This window comes from Hippichthys cyanospilos, chromosome 6 (assembly GCF_059441005.1).
Source record: "Hippichthys cyanospilos isolate Australia breed blue-spotted pipefish chromosome 6, RoL_Hcya_1.0, whole genome shotgun sequence".
Taxonomy (NCBI): Eukaryota; Metazoa; Chordata; class Actinopteri; order Syngnathiformes; family Syngnathidae; genus Hippichthys; species Hippichthys cyanospilos.
Genome location: NC_142374.1, coordinates 4,974,677 through 4,994,886, shown reverse-complemented (window position 1 = coordinate 4,994,886; position 20,210 = coordinate 4,974,677). Strand labels below are relative to the sequence as shown.

Below are 20,210 nucleotides of genomic sequence, written 5' to 3'. Positions count from 1 at the left end.
CCTCGCTATGTTCCTCAAAGTGGAAACTGACAGCGGAAATCTCTGAGCTAGCTTTTTGTACCCTTCCCCTTAACCATCAGCCAAAAAACACTTAGCATACCATTTGGCTTTAAAAGGGAAATTGCTTGACAATATTGACAAATTCCAGGACCCCGTTGTAAATGTGGCTGTCTAACATTACATTTCAAAGGTTTTAATCCCCATCACAGCCTGTTGGTGAAGCATTTTCAGCAATTCATAAGTGGTGGGTACTAAAAAATGTAGCATCGTTTATTATTAGAAATAAACAGACAGAAATCAATGAAAACAGAAAGCACTTTATTTCTCTTTGGAGTTTGGGGAGGAGTAAAGAAATGAGCAATTTCCCTGAAAATATGTGACGTTGGGACAGATTACGCACATGCCATTATTCTCCAAAATAATTCCAACTGCTCAAGGCCCATACAGGGGAGTCTCCTCCCCTGCCGCATCTGACTAGTCTGTTGCTGCACAGGTGCGAGTTAAGTGATATGCGAGTCAAAGACAGAAGTCTTTTTCTTCCTCCGCAGATGTCAATCACTTTTCCCGCAGCCAAAAGTACGGCTTGTCGTCACTGTGGTTTGGGTCGGGAGGGGTGTGTGTGGGGGATCGGGACTTCGTCGGAGTAGGCAGTGCGGGATTGCTTGCTTGGCTAAACTGCATGAAATGTGATTGAGGGAAGGAAGCATCACCTTTGAGTGCCACAAAAGCAAAAACACAAATAGCTACACAGATTCAGTCCAATTAAAATGGTCAGTTTTCATGTTGTGATTAGGATTATTTTGCTCAATGTTGTCCCATGACCGCAAAAGCTCGAGTGTGGGGAAAAACATGGCCGTCCTCATGAGAATTTAGTCAGGTCTGGCACAAGGTAGGCGACATGCGGAAATGCTATGCTCCTCGAATAAACTCCGAGAAATAATATAAAGTCTCTAACCGTACATTCTGTATAGTTAGAAAACAGAATCAAATGAAATGGTGGTGTACTCCATTTTGTCTCAATTGCTTGAGGGTACAACTTACACGTCTTCACAATTGATAATATTCATAATGAATGTTTATTTGACCAATAAGTATTAGTCATGCTACTATTTACAAAAAAAAATACACCACAGAACGCTCGCGGAAAGTTTTTGCACAAATACTCACCACTATACTCTGACCGATAGCCTTTCATTACGTTTCACGACTAATTCCTTGTGAACATGTGACGTACAACTATAAACCGCGACGCCAGGTGTAACTCTAAGAGCGATGCAGTTTTTTGTATGAATGTGCGCATGTGTTAGCTCGTGTGTGCGAAACAGACTATCTATTGGCTCTGCTGGGCCTCGGGTACGGCAACATGCTCGCATCCACGCTACCTTCGCTGTCCGAGCTGCTGTCAGAGTCGCTGCTACCAGAATAGTCGCAGAGGCCCGGAAGGACGCCGATGCACACCGCCGCGGAGGGCAGGTGAAGCAACGCTGGACTGGAATTAAGGGGGGGGGACGGGTTCTTGGGCGTCAGGCCCGTGACAGTTTGTTGATTTTCAGCTTCCCCTGGTCTTCGTCCTCCTCCGCCCTCCTGCTCTAAACAACATAACCTACTGTCAAGACTGAGAGGTTCATCTTAATATGGAACATGTCAGCATGGTTCAAGTTACTAGCTCCCGCCCAAAAAAAACAAGAAAAGAAAAAAAAAGAAAATCTGGTTATCTGATACATGCATGGTGTCAGAAGGACCAGCTCTAATCGAGAATGTGACACATAGGCGTCCTATTGGTATGCCAGTCAAATGATCAATTAACCCAGGGGTCCCCAAACACCGGGCCGCGGACCGGTACCGTTCCGGTAGGTCGTTTTTGTACCGGGCCGCAGAGAAAGAATAAATGACTGACTTTATTTCGGTTTTATTTATTATCCGAGTCTGAAAAATGTTTTCTTTTGAAATATGACCGGATTCTCGCCGTAACATCCGTCAGTGACTCAAGCTTACCTCGGTCACGTCATACATTCACGCCAATATTAAAGCCACAACTAGCAAAATTAGTAAAAAGCAGAAGAATTGATCCTTCCCGCGACTAAAGACATTTGCTGTGAACTATTAGGGGAGGATGCGGGCTCTCATTGATTCAGCGTTATGCTGAATTGTATTTTTTGACTTTATAACTGTTTTGTGTTGTATCTCATTTTGGAGGCAGGTTTAAGCGTTACGCTAAGGGTCTGCGAAAATAAGGTTGGGGGCAGCTGAATTAACCAACTAGTGAGACAAATGATTTGACTTTGTGGTGGTGTGCCATGCGGTTTTACTTGTGTAAAATGAGTGCTTTGGCTCAACAAGTGTGGTGACACAAAATCGGGGTCCCTGTGGACATGGTTTTAGGCCTCATGCTTGATCCCCACCTGTATGTGTGTTTCCTGTAGCGCTTTCCACCTTCGGTTTCTTACTGCTGTCTGATGACTGAGAAGAACTGGTTGAAGGAAGACAAGAAAAAGGGTTTAGATGGAAAGAAGCTGTGCTCAACGGCCTTGCATAAAGACTTGCAGAGGTTTTTCCACTTCTCTCAATCAAATATGAAATCCTGATATTTTTTGCAATTGTGCATTCAGAAATGTAGTTCTTCAAAGGGATAGTCCACTTAATTAGCCACGTTCATCAATAAAACCTTAGTAGTTTGGGTGATGACCAATCACACCTCACCTGTTGGTCATGTGACATGGTCAGCTGTGATTGGACGTTACCTGAGCCTTCAGCCAATGTCATTTTCAGTCTAATGTTGACAATGATAAAAGATAAAGTATACTATTGTTTTAACCACTTCACGACTTTATTTTCTGAAAACATACAACTTATGGCATATATTACTTGTTTATAAGTTTAACTAAAATAAAACTAACTAAAATAAAACTAAAACTAAAATTCCCACTCCATAAATCAGATCTATAGTAGAATATTATCAATATACATGAATATACCATCGGAAGTGGGGATCCAATAGAATTCTGTACTGATACAAAAAAAGTGTCATAGCAGTGGAAATTACTTTGTTGCCAAACACAAACATCGCACATATAAATATCTACCTATATTTACCACTGGGATTTATTATCCTACTTAGAAATACGACTGGGACTGTTTACCCCATTGACCACGAAAGATATGCAAAAAAAATGTGCCAGAGAAGTGAAAATGATCACCAACATCTACAATATATAGTAAAAAAACAACAACATTGTAATCAATAGTAACACACATATATAGCACATACTATCAATATATTTCCGCAGTAATAGATGGTTAATTAAGGGGAAATTGTACAAAGCCAGCTACCTTGTTGCCAGTGGGCGCAGCACTGGCATGTTGTGTATGGGAAAGTTGCATGTTATTGCTACCATTCCCATACCCATTGCCATTTTTTGAAAAGCACAGGGATGCACTGTCCCAACGGAAGTGAAAGGGTTCAACCTTTGGGCTGCTCACATTCACAAAACATTTTCTTGTTATAGCCAAATCTGACACTCTCCTATTGCCAAATAACCTGTTCACCTGTGATATGATCAAAATAGGTTACCATCCCATTTTCCATCATTCGTGGGATGTGTTGCAGGGACCAAATTCAAAATGAGAAAATATTTACAAAAATATATAATAGCATCCATGGTTTTGGACATTTAAGTGTTCTGTTTATGTAAAATATTCAATTGACTATAAGTGGAAAAAGATTTGCAGCACACTGTAGCCTGTGTTTACATTTAAAACAGCATCTCAACTCAATTGAAAATGGGGTTTGTAAACAAGTTTAACGAGGTGCTTTCAAGTCAAGGAGGTGTCTTCCGCTGCTCTACCCAGATGACCACATACCAATGCTGTAAATAGTAGTAGTAAGAATCTGCGTCTGCGCATACCTGCGTCTCTTGACAGCACCGGCCAGCAAATGGGCCTGAGACAAATGGCTGGTCCTTTGCTCCACCACTGACTGTTTAGTTATTGCCTTCTTTTCAGGCTCCGGGCGGCTGTCAGAGGACACTTGCTTTGCTACAGCACTGTGACGGGACCGAGTTAAGATCAACGAACCTTTGTGAGGAGAGGGCAAGAAGTAACATCCTCACGGATGACAAAGCATACAGCAGCTACGAGGGCCGGCAAATATTACGCTCTAAAAAGTAGGACGGATCTGAGGAGCTAAAAATTGTACTGTGCACTGATAGATTAAAAACAAGAATTGATTCATTCATGCACACTTGAGTATTGGGTAAGACATTTACATTAATCCTCGTGGCTGATCACAGCAGGAAGACTGCTTGAAATGGCAACCTTAGTTACCACATGACGATGCAGTTTCCAGGGCAACCCACTTTGTGGCCATGTACAGACAAACCGTTTTTGACACACTGGTTGTCTGCTGTGGATGGGAAAGAAAGGATGAAGAGAGAGCTCAGAGGGCCTTGTATTACTCTTTTACTGTACAGTATATAAAACACTGGAGTTTAGGTAACGCAATGACGCATTGGAAACTACAAATATGTACACCCCATGAGTTGGCCAATCTGTGACAATGTAAAGTATATTACCCTCCTCCCAACCTGACAACATTTGGTTCCAAAGCAACTCTCCCTGAAGTGGTTCACAGCCGAGTGGGAAGCTGTTGGGATGAAATCAGTACCTCTAAATCCGCAACCACGGTCCTCATTCGGTAAAGGGTGGACAACCCCTTTCCAAGTCGGGGATGGGATTTTGCCAAATAAATGGGGGTTCAAGTATCGTGTGGCCCTCTTCACAAGTGAGAAGATTGGAACAAGAGTTCGACGGGCGATTTTATTGATCGTACTCTGTCCTGGTCTGTTGTGATGAAGAACAAGCTAAACCAAAAGGGGACGCTCACAATTTTCCAGTTAACTATGCTCCTCCCTTCACCTATAGTCATGATCTGTGGAACGTCCCAAAGAACAAGATTCTTCTGCCTGGGATTACTCGCAAAAACTGCTGCCCATGCAACCTAAACCTGGATTAACATAAGAGTATTGATCTAAATGATAAACTGTCAGTAAATTCTAATTAGAATGGCACTTGACACATGCTTTTCATTGATATAAAGCCTTTTATATGAAAAAATAAACTTTTTCTCTGAGCCCACCGTAAAATAATTGAGTGTGCCATCATTGAGATATCTAGCATGAATGTAGAGATGAATTTTTGTCCGTCTTGCCAAGCCCTGCTTCCATCCCCAGTAGATTTTAGGACATCAGTCATACTCACAGTCAACATGCTTTCACTTGTCTCAATCAAACAGTCGAAGCAGGATAGTGGCGTTACCACTATTTAATGTGTGCCGACATCAGCACACAGCAACTAAAGTGGCAAAAATCTGCCCTTGTTACACAATGCAGGGTTCCGACATCCTAAGGAATGTTCAATTCAAGATTTTTTTTAATACATTTTTAAAACTTGGTTTAAGAAATATATTTGCAATTGAGGCCTTGTTTTTAGATTCATGGATTCAAGGTCTTTTAAGACCTTTTAATGATCTGCACTCTGACGTGGGAAGCTGGCAAATTCCTATATAAACTCAAAAGCCCCGTCCTGCATTCCTATTTGCCAAACAGGAGAGTAAGCAAGTAAAGGTGGGGGAAAAAGCCATCTCAGATGGCCAGTGGGTAAAGGGGCTAAAATAAGGCTACGCTGACAATGGTTAAATACAATGTTGACATGATCAAAAGGATATTCTGTACTCCAACAGTTCTTGTTTCTCTTCATCCCTGCGTTGCTTCTCCACCAGGCTCTGTTGCCGGGAAACCTCGTCCAGGAAGCTGGTCTCATCATCGTCCAATCCCCTCACCATGTTCTCTGTCACCATGGAAACAAAGCTGCTCTTAGCACATTGCAGCAAAATCATGGCATTTTGCAGAAAAAAAAACAGCATTATTGTCCTTTCAAAAATACACTTCAAGTAGAGAAAATAAGCCTGATGATGCTACATGCATTTCAACACATTCCCAATAATGAGCCTTGTTTGCTATAGGGAAACAGACACACATTTACACTAGTTACTACAAGAACAAACTAATGGCTTATCTGTTATTTTTCATTGTGGTCCTCATTTGAAATGCTACAGAAGCAGTAATTTGCCAATCTGGAGTGGTGATTTTAGATTGGTGAATCCATTTCAATATATGTTTAAGTGCTTTTGTACATACATGTAAATACGTTTGGACGTACTTGAAAATATGCTTGAACATATTTTCTATCATCTATAGGCCTTTTCCAACAACAAACCCGAGAACTATTTAATTCCTGATAATATAAACGTTTCTGTGGCCAAGGTGCTTTGAATCTCCACTGAAATTCATTGTTCTGGGTAGAACGCAAATGAGACTGATGAAGATTAGATCCTTCAAATCTGAGACCATGGTCCCCAAATAGAAAGGAATGAAGCGGGATACCGACAGGTGGATCAGTCCAGCATCTGTGAATGTACCAGTTTGTTGTGGTGAAAAAAGAGCTGAGCTCAAAGGCAAAGCGTTCTTCTTACAAGTTATTTTTAAGTTGCCACCCTCATCGATGGTAACGAGCTGTAGGTCATGACCGAAAGAACGAGATCCCTGATACAAACGGCTAAAGGGAGTTTCCTCCATAGGGTGTTCCAGCTCTCCCTAAGGGATAAGGTGAGAAGCTCGGCCATCACGAAGGAGGTTCATAGTCAACCAGCTGCTCCTCCCCATTGAGAGGCGCCAGTTGTGTGTGTGGATGTGTACACTCTATACACACACACATATATGCCCACTAGGGGGCTGTCACTATTCAATATTTTTTTAGGAAAAAAACAAACAAAAATTAAACTATCTCACATGAGATGGAATGATGTTATACTTAGCAAACTTTTGAAAATTGAACAAGATACTAGCTTTGTCATCGTTTTCCAAAGTAAAAGCAGATGCTTGCAAATGTGTTATGTTGATTAAACAGGTACGATAGGAAGTGGGCTTATACGAAAGACTGGAGAAGGATTACTGCTGAGAGAATGAAATCAAATCACTTAAACGATTCTTATTTAAACAATAGCTTTGAATGATTACAGTACTTGATTCAAATAATTGTCAATGAATTGATAATGGATTACTTGTCAATTCATCAGTTCATTTTTACAGCTCTAATGCTCACAAGTTTGCTGCTACTAATAGCTAGTGGTGGCGCTAATAACACACTCCCAAGTTTGACCAGCCAATAAATAAGACATGATGGGCTTATTATCCTGGAGTTTTAAAAGCAACCTGGAAGTACCCACTGAATTTGAATTGCTCTTCAAATTCCTCTTGCTTTTTGTCTCTCTGTTCCCGCAGACGCTCAAAGAGAGAACGTGAGTCATACTCTTGCTCGGGGGCCTCTGAGGAAGAACAAAATAATGGATTTAACCCATGTAAGTATTTGGAACAATTCCACGGGAGTCTTTGGTGAAGGACTCTTATTGGTGATCTTACGCTCAGGGTCATCAGGCTTTCGAACTTTCTCCCACTCCTCCTGTCTTTTTTTTCTCCTTTCGTCTAGCTCTGCTTCCGAAACAAACTTCCTGGTGAGATCAACACCTGTCCCTCCGCCTGCCATTGCAGCTCACCTATAACGGAAGATCAGACACAATAACAACTGAATTTCTGTTGTGGTCTTGGAGACAGGTCACATGGTGTACAACACAGCAGTCATCAATCACTAACATTGCAGCCAACCACTGTACTATACGTATTTTCTCAAGAGACTATAGTATTCAAATTAAACTATGGCTAAGAAAAATAGCAAAAATGTTTGTCACAACAAAATCATATCGGATTACATCAATATATTTAAAAAGAATGTTTTAATCTAATCAAAATAATTCAAAGATATACATGATTTACAGACAAAAAATAAAACAGCTATCTAAATGAAAAATACATTTTAAAATATCTGGCAGTAACACACATTTGCAAAGAATGCACAATGTTGTGGTGTGAATTGTTATGCTTTCGATTGTAATGACCACTATTTTTTTTTTACATCCATGCTAAAGCAGTGCAATATATGCTGATTTGCAGAAATGATGTGCTCGACGATAAGTAGCAAAATTTTATAATTTCAGTAAGAGTACCAAAATACTAGTGCAACTGTGAACTAATGCAGTTTTCTAGGACACACAAAAAAAAAAATGGCTTCGTTAGCTGGGTCGTTTTCCTAACTCGATGCTTGTCAACTATTTGACAACTATCCCAGTCAGGGAAGGATAACATCCTGCTGGTTTCCTAGACATTGAGCTTGATGGCATTTGTAACAAAGTTATATCAATCACCTTGTTACTCAGTAGCGTGCACTCAACAGCACGAACAACTTTTACCCCTTTTTAGAGCCAAATCTTGCCTCAACCCTAAGCCAATGCTAGGTAAATATAACTCTGCAATAGCTCTACTCTTTTTTTTTTCTTTTTTTTTTTGATCCAGTGCTGGTTTAAAAGCCTGGCTTACTCATAGCATGATTTTGTCCACTAATGTTTTCCACTAGTATCTGGCCTTTCTGCTAACTACTTGGACTACTTAGCAGGACAACTACATGCTACGAGTAAAGCAGAATTGCTCGTGGGCATTTTGGTGCTAGTTGTAGCCTACAGATCAAGAATATCAAATGCTGTTACTGTTAATATTATGATTAAACATCTCTTCACGAATACTTAAATAGAATTCTACAATCAAATCAAAAGCAGTAAGCAACAGTGGCAAGCGTCTTGTGACGCTAGTCTAAAACGTTCATCACCTAGAAATGCAGCTTAAAGCTTTGGCTCCCCTGAGTGGACATTCATTGCCAGTACAGGTTATGCATTAAACCAAATGGCTATTCGTTGACAAAAACGATGAGGGAAAATATTCAAGATTTAAATCGGGCAAGTGGGATTTTCCCTAACATATATGATTTCGTTTTGATTTCCAGGGCATTGTGTTCTAACACAAGAGTGCTGTTTGAAATAGACTCTGATTATACTTTCCACAAAAGCAGAGGAAAAATTCTGTGTAAAATCACACATAGGCAATCAACACTAAACCGGGCACATTCGTATTACAAGTTCATTTTGTTTATGATTCAAAGCTACAAACGTGCAGAAGCCATGAACGTGCATCAAAATAGATAGCTAGCTTCTTTAGCATTCAGCCAAAATTTCGTCACTATCTGCAGTAAATAAAGCGCGTCATGTTGAGCCTTGATAGCGCAACGTCAACGTGAGACTTATTTTATCCCCGTCGCCGACAACAAGAACATATTAAGTTAGCTTCTATCCATTAAACTTACCAAATAAGGGCTATCGGTGTTAGTAAATGACGTCTGTGTGTTACTGTGAAGATTGCTCGTTGCAAGGTGCAACCTTGAACGTGTGAATTTGGTTCCGACTTAGTTTTGCCATTGACGAAAATGGCTGCAATGCAATAGAATAGAATAGAATAGAATAGAATAGAATAGAATAGAATAGAATAGAATAGAATAGAGATTCGATTAAAAAAACGTATTATTCTTTGGCCATTTATTACTTCCGTTTTTCTTATTTAAACATTGAAATAAACATATTTGCACAATTCATTCAATCGTTTATCTTCATTTTATTTAAATTTATTTTTTTCTTGATTTAGTTTTATACTTAAACCACCGTTACTGCTGTTTGACTTTTTTTTACAGGGACAATGAAGAATTGTATTTTCAAGTCTGAATTTATGATACGATTAAATTGCAAGATATTCTAATGTAGAAAGACGAAACATATAACGGTTGGTGCTTTATAGATTTCTCACAAAATTTCTAGGGTTTCCATCACTTTGCATTAAAACCTAACATGTTTGTTTTTTTCTCACCCAGTGGCATAGCCAAAAACACAGAGAAGAGTGGCCAGAGGTAACATGCACAGTTAGGGTTTAATGGAATGACTAGCTCACTGTTCTCATTGATTTGTTCCGCACAAGTGTCGGTAAAGAAGAAAAAAAAACGTTTTTTCAGCATTTACATGAATATGTAAAAAAATGGAAGGATTGGAGGATTAGGATTAGGTCTTGTTGCTTTGTGTGTATGCATGCTTTGTGTATGTATGTATGTATGCATGCATGTGTGTGTATACAAAAACCTGACATTTGAACAGGGATAGCTACTATATTTCCGCTGTGGTTCTTTGCCCTCCCCTTTGACTCAGAAAAGCAAAGTACAAAAAGACATTGACAGGATAGAGTGTTGCACAACCTTATAGTAGACTTGTTTAAATCTGTCAACTCTTCTCCAACATGTTTGCGTCAATCCTGCTACCACTTTTTGTTTTCTTCCTCGTATTTAAGTTTATGTGTCGGAGGCCGAAAAACTTTCCACCAGGACCTACTATCTTGCCAATCCTGGGAAACATCTTGAGCCTGAGTTTGGAGAATCCCCTGCAAGACTTTGAGAGGGTATGAAAAACACGAAAGCTTTAAATTGTCATTTGAAGAATATATTTTGTTATATTGCATTTAAAAATATACATGTTAAATTTCAGAGAACGCGTTGCTTCATAGACTCCTTCTATTGAGTTAGTTTGATTTTTTTTCCAAATGTTGTCTTTTTCATTAATATATATGAAATGATTGTATAAAACAATTACATATGACAATTGCACATGCTTTGTTAGGGAATCATTTCATACAACACTGTTTTTCTATGCTTCTATAACAGTTGACTGTGACTGTCTGTACACAGTTGAAAGCTTTACCCTTTAACCACACTAATAGAAGCCAAGGCTATTCCATGGCCTTGACCTCAAGTGTACACATCAGTCACAGCTAAAGAAAAAAAATAGGAAAGAGGTGATAACGTTATCATATAATTATACAAAATTGTAATAGTGTACTTTTTAAACAGCCAACCAAAATATAGTTTGCATGGATCTACTCCATCCATTCCGGTCTCCTCCCACATTCCAAAAACTTGCAAACTAGGGACCCTATTGATGATAAATGGCTTAGAAAATGGATGACTGGATAATAATAGTGTGTGCGTGTGTGCGCGCGCGTGTGTGTGTGTGTGCCCATGTATATGGGCCATTATTTTATATTCCAATACGTATGTAAAGATATTGCTTTAAATTTACTTCACTCTAACATGACTAACTGCAGGTGCTCTGCTGACATGGCACTGAATGCTCTACAAATCTTCATCTGTCCCTTTCACAAAAGTACACAAATAAAGCAAGAGTTGTGCATCCTCTTTTAAAGCTGAAGACATTCAATTAGACTTTATTCATATAGCACTTCAAAAGAGGTATTGCTGTATACAAAAAGTTGTTCAAGATGTGGTAAAACTGGTTATGTTATAACAAACCCTGTTCATAATTGTCAATAAACTGTACTGTATTGTATTTTTGTATTGTACTAAAATACTACATTGTGTTTATGTTTTCTTAGCTGAGGAAGATATATGGAAATGTCTACAGCCTGTACCTAGGTCCTAAACCTGCTGTTATTGTCAGTGGGTTGCATGCTATGAAGGAGGCTTTGGTGTCTAAGGCGATTGACTTTGCTGGACGACCCCAAGACCTTTATGTCAATGACACAACAGACAGAAAAGGTGAAGTCAAGATTATTATTACATCATTTTTTTGTTATTAGTAGTAGTAGTAGCAATAACCCAGAGCACAGAAGCAGAGTTGATGACGACGTGATTAGTTTGTTAGCTGTCGTTGAGACAATCTACCCATAGCTCAGTAGCAAATTTCAACTATCTTCAGTCTATAATACGGGGGCTTCTTGACCTATATAGGGGGGTCCAAACTCAGTCCACAAGGGCCGATGCCCTGCATGTTTCCAGGTTTCCAGGCACATCTGATTCAAATGATCAGGTTCATTATAAGGCTTCTGCCGAGCTTGCTGATGAGCTGATTATTTGAATCAGGTATGTTGTAGAAACCTAGAAAAAATAGCAACCCTCGAGGACCAAGCCCGGACACATCTGACTTATACAGTGTTTTGTGAAAATGTTGAATTGAGTGACTTAATATTTGTTGTTCTAACCACCGCCACATGTGCTGCAGGAGTCATCTTGGCTGACTATGGTCCTAGTTGGAAAGAGCATCGTCGATTTGCTCTGATGACTTTGAGAAATTTTGGTCTTGGGAAACAGTCAATGGAAGAGAGGATTCTAGGAGAGACAGAATTCATCATTAACACACTTGAAAGGTGCACTGGTATGTTGTGTGTGTAGATCCTACATTTTATTTTCACTGCACTCTGAAGTGGTTCTCTAAAATAAAAATAATACATCCATTTCATTTTTTTGTGTTCTTTGTTTCTCTGGTCCTTTCTCTAGTTTGCATTTCTAATCTTTTTTAAAACTTTTTTACAGGTAGTACCTTGAGTCCTCAACTAATGTTCCATAATGCATCCTCCAACATCATCTGCCAGGTTCTTTTTGGTAAACGCTATGATTATAATGATGAGTTCATCAAAGTAATAGTTCAATGTTTTACTGAGAATGCCAAGTTGGCCAATGGACCCTGGGCTATGGTGAGTCAGTAGTTTTTGGCACAGTAACATTCAGAAACACATGAATGCATACAAATAAATATCTCCCTTCTTAAAATATTTTTTTGTTTACCGCTGTTGTTTTTCATCCTTACAGCTGTATGACTCCTTCCCTATGATTCGTAGTCTTCCATTGCCCTTCATGAAGGCTTTTGAAAATGTCCAGGTATGTTAAATGGCTTTGTATTAAATATTACAAAATCAAATTGTTCAGATCATTGATATTTGTGTTGCAATGGAAGTAAAAGAGGTCATGTTGGCAAAGTCTGGTAATGTGTTCAAGTTGTTTTCGGTGAAAACAACAAACATAACATTTTAACATCTATAATGTCTTATTCTTTAGAAATGTCAAAAACTTGGAAAGGAATTGTTGGCTGAGCACAAGAAGACCAGAGTCCCTGGAGAACCACGTGACTTTCTAGACTGCTATCTGGATGAAATAGATAAGGTGGTTACTAATATTAGACCGAATATGGTGACTATGATGTTGTTAAATCTAGTATGATTTGCATTTTGTACTTTTTCATTAAAAAAAAAACATTTGTTTTTTCAGAGAGGTGATGATGATGGTTCGTCGTTTTCAGAGCAACAGTTAACAATGTACATCTTAGATATACACTTTGCTGGGACAGACACTACTTCCAACACCCTACTGACTGCTTTCCTTTATCTTATGACTCATCCAGAAATACAAGGTATGTTTGCTCCTAAATATAAATTATTTATCTAATAATCAATAATAATAATAGTCAGTAAATTACAAGTAGTTGTGCATATGGCTGTTATGCATCTGAAAAAGTTCATTCACATCCCCTGCAGAAGCCAAAAATGGATAACTTCAAGTCCTGCATAGAATTGATCATTTTTTCACCTCCCAACTTCCAGTGCCCCTTCTATAGCTCACCCATTTGTATGATATTATATTTAATTGATTTTCAGGTGCATTTTCTGACAGGAATTTAAACTTTGAAGAACTTTTTTTCTGCTGTATTTGTTAGAGCGCTGCCAAAATGAGATTGACGAGGTTTTAAAAGGCAAGGACAAAGCATGTTTTGATGACAGACACAACATGCCATATGTACAGGTAAATCTTACCCTAATAACATCACTAAAAGAGCATTTTAAACTGTGTGCAATAATGATATAAATGATTTTATCATTGAATGTATTAAAAAAAGCTTAAATCAACATATATATATATATATATATATATATATATATATATATATATATATATATATATATATATATATATATATATATATATATATATATATATATATATATATATATGTACTTGCATTGTATTTTTTTTTTCAGGCTGTTCTCCATGAAGTTCAAAGAATAGCAAACACTGTGCCCTTGAGTGTCTTTCACTGTACAACAAAAAATACAGAGTTAATGGGATATTCTATTCCTAAGGTAAGAGAAATGACGACACACAGGGCTCTATCAAAGACCTTTCTATTCCATTTTGGAACAAATCGATTTTCTTTGACTCAATGGGTGTACAATTTGACTGGATACAGTATGGCTCAGTTTGAGGGGGTTTGATGCTATGCCTTGTTTTGTTTTTGTCTTTCATACATCTGTCTACAATTGCCTTCAAAGACATCTAATAATAATAATATTAATAATTTACTCACAATAATGAAAATAAAACAAACACAGAACTTGGCATAGTAAAAATACTTGATCACAATATAATATAATATAATATAATATAATATAATATAATATAATATAATATAATATAATATAATATAATATAATATAATATAATATAATATAATATAATATAATATAATGTTCCATTATATCATGTTATATTGCAATATTACAAACCCAATGCCAATGAAGTTGAGCTGTTGTGTAAAATGGAAACACAAACCAAATTAAATTTGTAATTTATCTTCAACCTATAGTCAACTGAATAGATTACAAAGGAAAGATAATAGGTAAAATGATATGTTTGTGCACATTTGATGGATGCCTGCAACATGTTTCAAAAACGCCTGTACAAGGGCAACAAAAGACAAGGATAGTTGATAAATGCTTCAAAGAACACTTCTTAGGAACATGTCACTGGTGAACAGATGAATTGAATAAAGTTGAATATCATGAAAGGGCATATCAGGGGCATCCCCAAAAGGCTGAGTCTTTCACAAGCAAATATGGGGTGAGGGTTACCACTTTGTGAACAACTGCGTGGAAAAAATACTCCAACAGTTTAAGAACATTTTTTCTCAACATTTAATTGCAAGGAATTCGGGGATTCCATCGTCTATAGTCCATAATGTCCTCAAACGTTTTAAAGAATGTGGATAACTGTTAATGTGCCGCCGCCTTTGCTGGACCCAAACTCACTTGAAATGAATAGATGCAAAGTGGAAAAGTGTGATTTGGTCTGATGAGTCCACAATTTCAATTGGTTTTGTCAAATTGAAACAATGTACTGCTGTTTTTGTATGACTCAATAAATGACCAAAAAAAACCTACTCGAAACAATATATATTGCCCTCATTGCATCAAAATGAATGAACACCCCAAAAAAATGCATTTATTTATTTATGTGTTTGCTTATTCCCCAGGGGACAATGATCATCCCAAATTTGACCTCAGTGCTGCACGAGGAAGGCCAGTGGAAATCCCCACATAAATTCAATCCAGAAAACTTCCTCAATGAGCAAGGTGAATTTGTCAAGCCAGAGGCTTTTATGCCTTTTTCTGCAGGTATGTAGACACATGTTGTGAATAGTTTGTTATTGTTCGTTGAAACTGCTGATGCTGAATGCTGAATGATTTGTCCAATCTTTACGACACAGGTCCTCGCATGTGTCTCGGTGAGGGTTTGGCTCGTATGGAGCTCTTCCTCATCACGGTGACTTTGCTGAGAAAGTTCAAGTTCATCTGGCCTGAGGATGCGGGAGAGCCAGACTTTACCCCAGTCTATGGGGTCACTCTCACACCCAAACCTTATCGCATGAAGATCCAACTAAGGGCTACGCAATGAAAAAGAACGCAGACATAAAAATAGAAGGAGAGTAACTATTACGTACTTACTATTGTAGCTAGGACACATAACACAGCACTCACCTTTCTTTTCAAAAACTCTTAAACTAATTTAACTAAGAGTGGCACTAATACACCATTTGAAACAACAGAAGGCCGATTGTACTTGTTTGTCGTCTTAATTTTATCACCTCATGCTCAAATTTATCATTAGGACCAGGCGTCTCATTGTATCTGAATGTGATATGTGATTATTCGTTGAAATTGTCAAATCGCCACCAAAACCAACTTAAATCAAACTTCTATCGTGATAATGCTGCTTAAGTCCGGTGACTTGTTGCACACATACAATCACTTTTCAATTTGACGGCATAATTTCACAAAGGAAATTACATACCACATCAGTGTTATGTCTAATATTATTAAGATATTAAAACTCAGAGGGCAAAAGCATTTTGTCCTAATCTTCACTGGAATGGAAGCTTTTTATGTTTTCGACACGGACTTCACTATTAGTTGACGGGAAAATGGGCCCAGGGCCAATCTGTACCGGGCCTATTTTCAAATATTAAAATATTTTCGAAACCAAATCAGCTAGCGAACTAAAACCAAAACAGGAACCTACCTTAGGCATATTTGAATGTCCATTCAAAGTCATTCCCAATGAAATCCCATTTAAGTATTTTTTTAATGTAAGTTTAACGAAAATTTTATGCTAGATGCACAAAAATCACCAAATGCAGAGATAATCATCTACATTTTTAGGAGCAATAGCGTTCATTGACATATTTTATACGTTTTAGCCCAAAATAGCAATTTTTTTTTTTTTTTTTTACGTTTTTAACAGCAAATAAATAACTCAATTTTCACACCAGAAACATTATACTTGAGGAAAGCATGCAGAAACATCTTAATATTACTCAACAAAAGCAGAATGTACATTTTTCTACAAGCAATCACAGCTTATTTAGGTTGAATACCAATGTCACAATTGCTGCAGCACGTCTTGCCGGCTATTTGGCTATCCTTCAACAATCACTTAAGCCTGTTGGCTTATGACTTGTGGGGTCCGGTCAGCCTCCTGGACTTTTACAAGTTCCTGTCCCTCCCTCAACCATGGTCTTGTTAGGAATAACCCCGAGACACGAGTGGGTTGAGGACCCCGACACGACACGCAGGGTTCAGCTTCAAGGATTTATTAACAAAAATCGCACGGCAAGCGTGGGGAAAAAGGTGCAACAAAAAGAGAGACCAAACGGGTCTAAACGATTAAGTAGTCTGGCACAAGGGGACGAGGTCAGCAGGAGGACAATCAAAAACTAGGAACAAGAAAAGAGCCCGGAGGAGTAGCAAAAGGCAAACGAGCAACGAAGCAAAAAGCACAAGGCAAAGTACAAAACAAAATGTGCGACTGCGGAGACTCGGGATTAGAAAACACTGGGAACGACTAAGGCCTCAATGAAGAGTGGCTCATGGAATAACCCGGCGATTGTCTTCATGCGCCGGCCGCCTTAAGTAAAGCCTTGATGACGATGGTCGTCAGGTGCGCGGCCAGTGACCCCGCCCTCTCGTCGTGGCAGGAGGACCTCACCTACAACAAAAAAGACATGATAAGCCAGGGATTTGTCAGGTCTTCCTGCCAGTTGGCTGCTTCAAAAGCCTTGTTCTTCCTTGCTTCTGAAGTTACATTCTTAGAGAAGTTAGCACCAAAACAGTTAAAGGGGGGCCTGCTGATGTGCGGCAAGATGGTGTTGGCTAGCCTGTACCCCTCCAGGCACCTGTACCCCTGCAAGGTCAGGTCTGAGGCCGCCAGGAACTCCAGCAGGTGTCTGAACCCATCCCTGTGCGCATGGCAAGGGAAAGGAATCTCATTCTGCACTCCTTGTCTTCCCTGCACATCAGGAAGTCCCACAACAACGTCCTGAGGGACGTCATTTGGGCCACGGGTAGACATGGCTGCTTCAGGACCGCCCAGGCCTGTCTCCAGCTCTCCCGTCGACAAGGTCGAACAGGGTGTCGAACATCACAGAGGGCAGGTCTCCCCTCTCGAGCTCCCCGGCAATCACTATCTTTTCGTGCTGGGTAAGCTCATCCTTGCAGCAATCAGACGCAGAGAAATTGGCCTTCCTGGCCAGGTAGCTGGTCTAGTCGCCGACCAGAGCGCGGAGTAACTCGTCGGCTCCGGCTGGTCATCAGCCAGCTCCCTGGCAAGCTCGTTCTGGGTCAACTTGTAGATGGCCTTGACCGACTTGTTGTTCTCCCAGCTGGCAAGTGCCTTCAGGCTCCAGAATCGAGCCGTCCTCGTCGTCTCTGGCTCCTATCGAGTTTTTTTTTTTTTTTTTTTTATTAAGTATGAAGCATGCAAGTTTAAGTCAGTTGGACAGAATAGCAACACAAGCGTCTAAAAACTATCATGCAAGAAGCCTCTCCCAGCATACTAAAGGTACCCCAGTACAATACACACTGTTTAATTCAGTATGGAGGCAGAAAGTGACTACCTACTACAATATTTAGCTTTATCTACCTCTGCCTGCTTGTATGCACTAAAACTTGACGATTTCGTCCTGTTTCCACTTAAATTCGGCGTAGAACATACGCTGTTGTGTATTGATAAAAAATCCAACATGGTGGCCGGCACAAAACAAAGAGCTATTTAAGTTGAAATGTCTCGTAAATAAATATGTAAATCCCGGAATTTTGACATATATGAAAGTAAAACAGTCTAGATTCTTGGTGAAAAGCAAAAAACAGGCAGCATTCATTTTACGTAAATATTTCAACGTAAAGTTACACTAATTTGCCTTTTTTTTTTTCCCACAACGTTTTGAAATGTCTTTAAGAGCTGTCTTGTCATCTAATACTGAAGTCTGTGGTTTTAGACTTATAGCGATCACAGGGATTTAACCTTATCTTTCTCTGGGGATTAGCTGTCACAGGGCTTTAACTTGTTTTCCCACTAGGCATCTAAAACCCACGAGTGGAACCGTTCTGGTTTTAGGTATCCATAGCTCACAGGACTTTAACATATACTGTATTTCCTCTTGGCATGTCAAGGTCACAGGACTTTCGCCTTTTCTTCCATGAACTGTCTAAAACACACTGGGGCTGCACCTTTTTCTTATTTTAGGCATCTAAATGTCACAGGACATTAACCCTTTCTTCCTCAAGGCCAGGGGTTGGCTCTGAAGCTGCATGTGGTTCATTAGCGCCGCCTTTGTGGCACCCTGGAGCTTTTTTATAATTGTAGGACAATGGAAAAAAGATGGGGGAATGTATTTTGGGCAATGTACACACCTTTCTTTCAGATCAACGTGTATGACGAGTGGAAGAGTATGAACAGCGGTTGAGATTATAAAACGCTAATCCGCATTTGTTTTGAGTTTTGCCATTCATTTTTTAGAACGTAACTGTTTGCATGAAAATGACAAAAATCTGATTTCTTTATTGTATTTTATATCATTTCATCAATGCAACAAATCACAATACATGAATATTGTCAAGGAAATGTAAAACTAAGCACCATTGTAAAGCAAAATAGCCACATGGTGCGTGCGTCATTCTCTGCTGGATGCGTTTGAGGGAAATACTGTATATTGAATGAAGACTCATTATTGTATATTGAATGAAGACTCATTATTGTAGCCTACTTAATCATTTTCATTGTGGGCTAATTTAGCTAATATATTCTTCAAATATTGTGGCATTTGTGGCCTTCATTATAAGGTATATATAAGCTTTCATTTTTGGAGGGTTCCTAAAAGATTTGTTTTTTTTTTTTGGTTCAAGTTCAAGTTTCAACATTTTGGAGTTTCAAACTTTTTGGAGTCAGCGGCCCATTTTGCAAATTTTCCAAGGACCCCCCACTGCAAATGTTTGCGTGAACAAAACAATAACAAAAAATAATTTGAACCACACATAAGTGCCCTTTTATTCAACGACATATTCAATTTGACGACAAGCATATTTGTTACTCTTCATCCATACTGAAGTCAACAGAATAAAAACAGCAAATTGCACGCCTCCTCATAACCAACAGGGTCAATTTCCCTAAAACAGTTTCCTGAAAATATTTAGTGACTAAACAATCAAACACTTTGTTGGTGATATGGATTACGTTCATCTATTTGACAAATAACAAAATTATTACATTTTTAAATATATATTAAACTGGTTGAATTTATGGCTTTAAAATAAATAAATATACTGTAATGTAAATATATGCTGTAGTATAAAATGAAGTTAACACAAACATTTATTTTGTATTAATAATCCAAATTATTTTACGGACCCTCTGCAGTAAGGCCACAGACCCTCACTTTGAGAAACAATGCTCTAGGCCAGTGGTCTCCAACCTTTTTATCACCGTGGGCCAGTACTTAAATCACATTGAGTCAATTATAAAACTGAATTACAAAAGCTATTAATTTCAAGGGAAATGCCTGGCACAAATGAAAATGCGAACGATCTAAACACATACACAGCAGCAGTGTATAACATTATGAAGAAAACAACTAATATTAGCTAGAATGTTATCCACAGTCACAAGTTGTTGGATCAACAAACAAACTGATTGGGGCATATTATCATATATCAACATACTTACAGAAAAAGTACAACTTACAGACAGTCGTGGGCCAGATTTCACAGAGACAAAAC

At 38.7% G+C, this 20,210-nt stretch overlaps 2 protein-coding genes across 2 annotated transcripts; one reads left to right on the top strand and one right to left on the bottom strand.

The window, feature by feature from the left end:
• Window positions 1-297: 297 nt before the first annotated feature.
• psme3ip1 (proteasome activator subunit 3 interacting protein 1) lies at window positions 298-9,377 on the bottom strand. Its single transcript, XM_088416197.1, has 7 exons — window positions 9,304-9,377; window positions 7,476-7,609; window positions 7,283-7,381; window positions 5,723-5,844; window positions 3,906-4,045; window positions 2,403-2,470; window positions 298-1,589 (listed from the first exon to the last, which is right to left on the bottom strand). The coding sequence occupies exons 2-7, from the start codon at window positions 7,597-7,599 to the stop codon at window positions 1,327-1,329; spliced, it is 816 nt and encodes a 271-aa protein (XP_088272323.1). The 5' UTR covers window positions 7,600-7,609; window positions 9,304-9,377; the 3' UTR covers window positions 298-1,326.
• Window positions 9,378-10,218: 841 nt separating this feature from the next.
• Window positions 10,219-19,257, top strand: LOC148421936 (cytochrome P450 2B4-like). Its single transcript, XM_088416783.1, has 11 exons — window positions 10,219-10,436; window positions 11,427-11,589; window positions 12,053-12,205; window positions 12,364-12,524; window positions 12,640-12,708; window positions 12,886-12,990; window positions 13,096-13,237; window positions 13,541-13,626; window positions 13,863-13,964; window positions 15,134-15,275; window positions 15,368-19,257. The coding sequence occupies exons 1-11, from the start codon at window positions 10,278-10,280 to the stop codon at window positions 15,553-15,555; spliced, it is 1,470 nt and encodes a 489-aa protein (XP_088272909.1). The 5' UTR covers window positions 10,219-10,277; the 3' UTR covers window positions 15,556-19,257.
• Window positions 19,258-20,210: the final 953 nt, after the last annotated feature.

Coding starts and splice junctions, on each gene's coding strand:
- psme3ip1 (XM_088416197.1), bottom strand. CDS start 7,599: ATGGCAGGCGGAGGGACAGGTGTTGATCTCACCAGGAAGTTTGTTTCG. Junction 7,382..7,475: donor AAAGCCTGATGACCCTGAGC/GTAAGATCACCA, acceptor GTTCTTCCTCAG/AGGCCCCCGAGCAAGAGTAT. Junction 4,046..5,722: donor AAGAACTGTTGGAGTACAGA/ATATCCTTTTGA, acceptor CGGTCCCGTCAC/AGTGCTGTAGCAAAGCAAGT.
- LOC148421936 (XM_088416783.1), top strand. CDS start 10,278: ATGTTTGCGTCAATCCTGCTACCACTTTTTGTTTTCTTCCTCGTATTT. Junction 10,437..11,426: donor CCCTGCAAGACTTTGAGAGG/GTATGAAAAACA, acceptor ATGTTTTCTTAG/CTGAGGAAGATATATGGAAA. Junction 13,965..15,133: donor TGGGATATTCTATTCCTAAG/GTAAGAGAAATG, acceptor CTTATTCCCCAG/GGGACAATGATCATCCCAAA.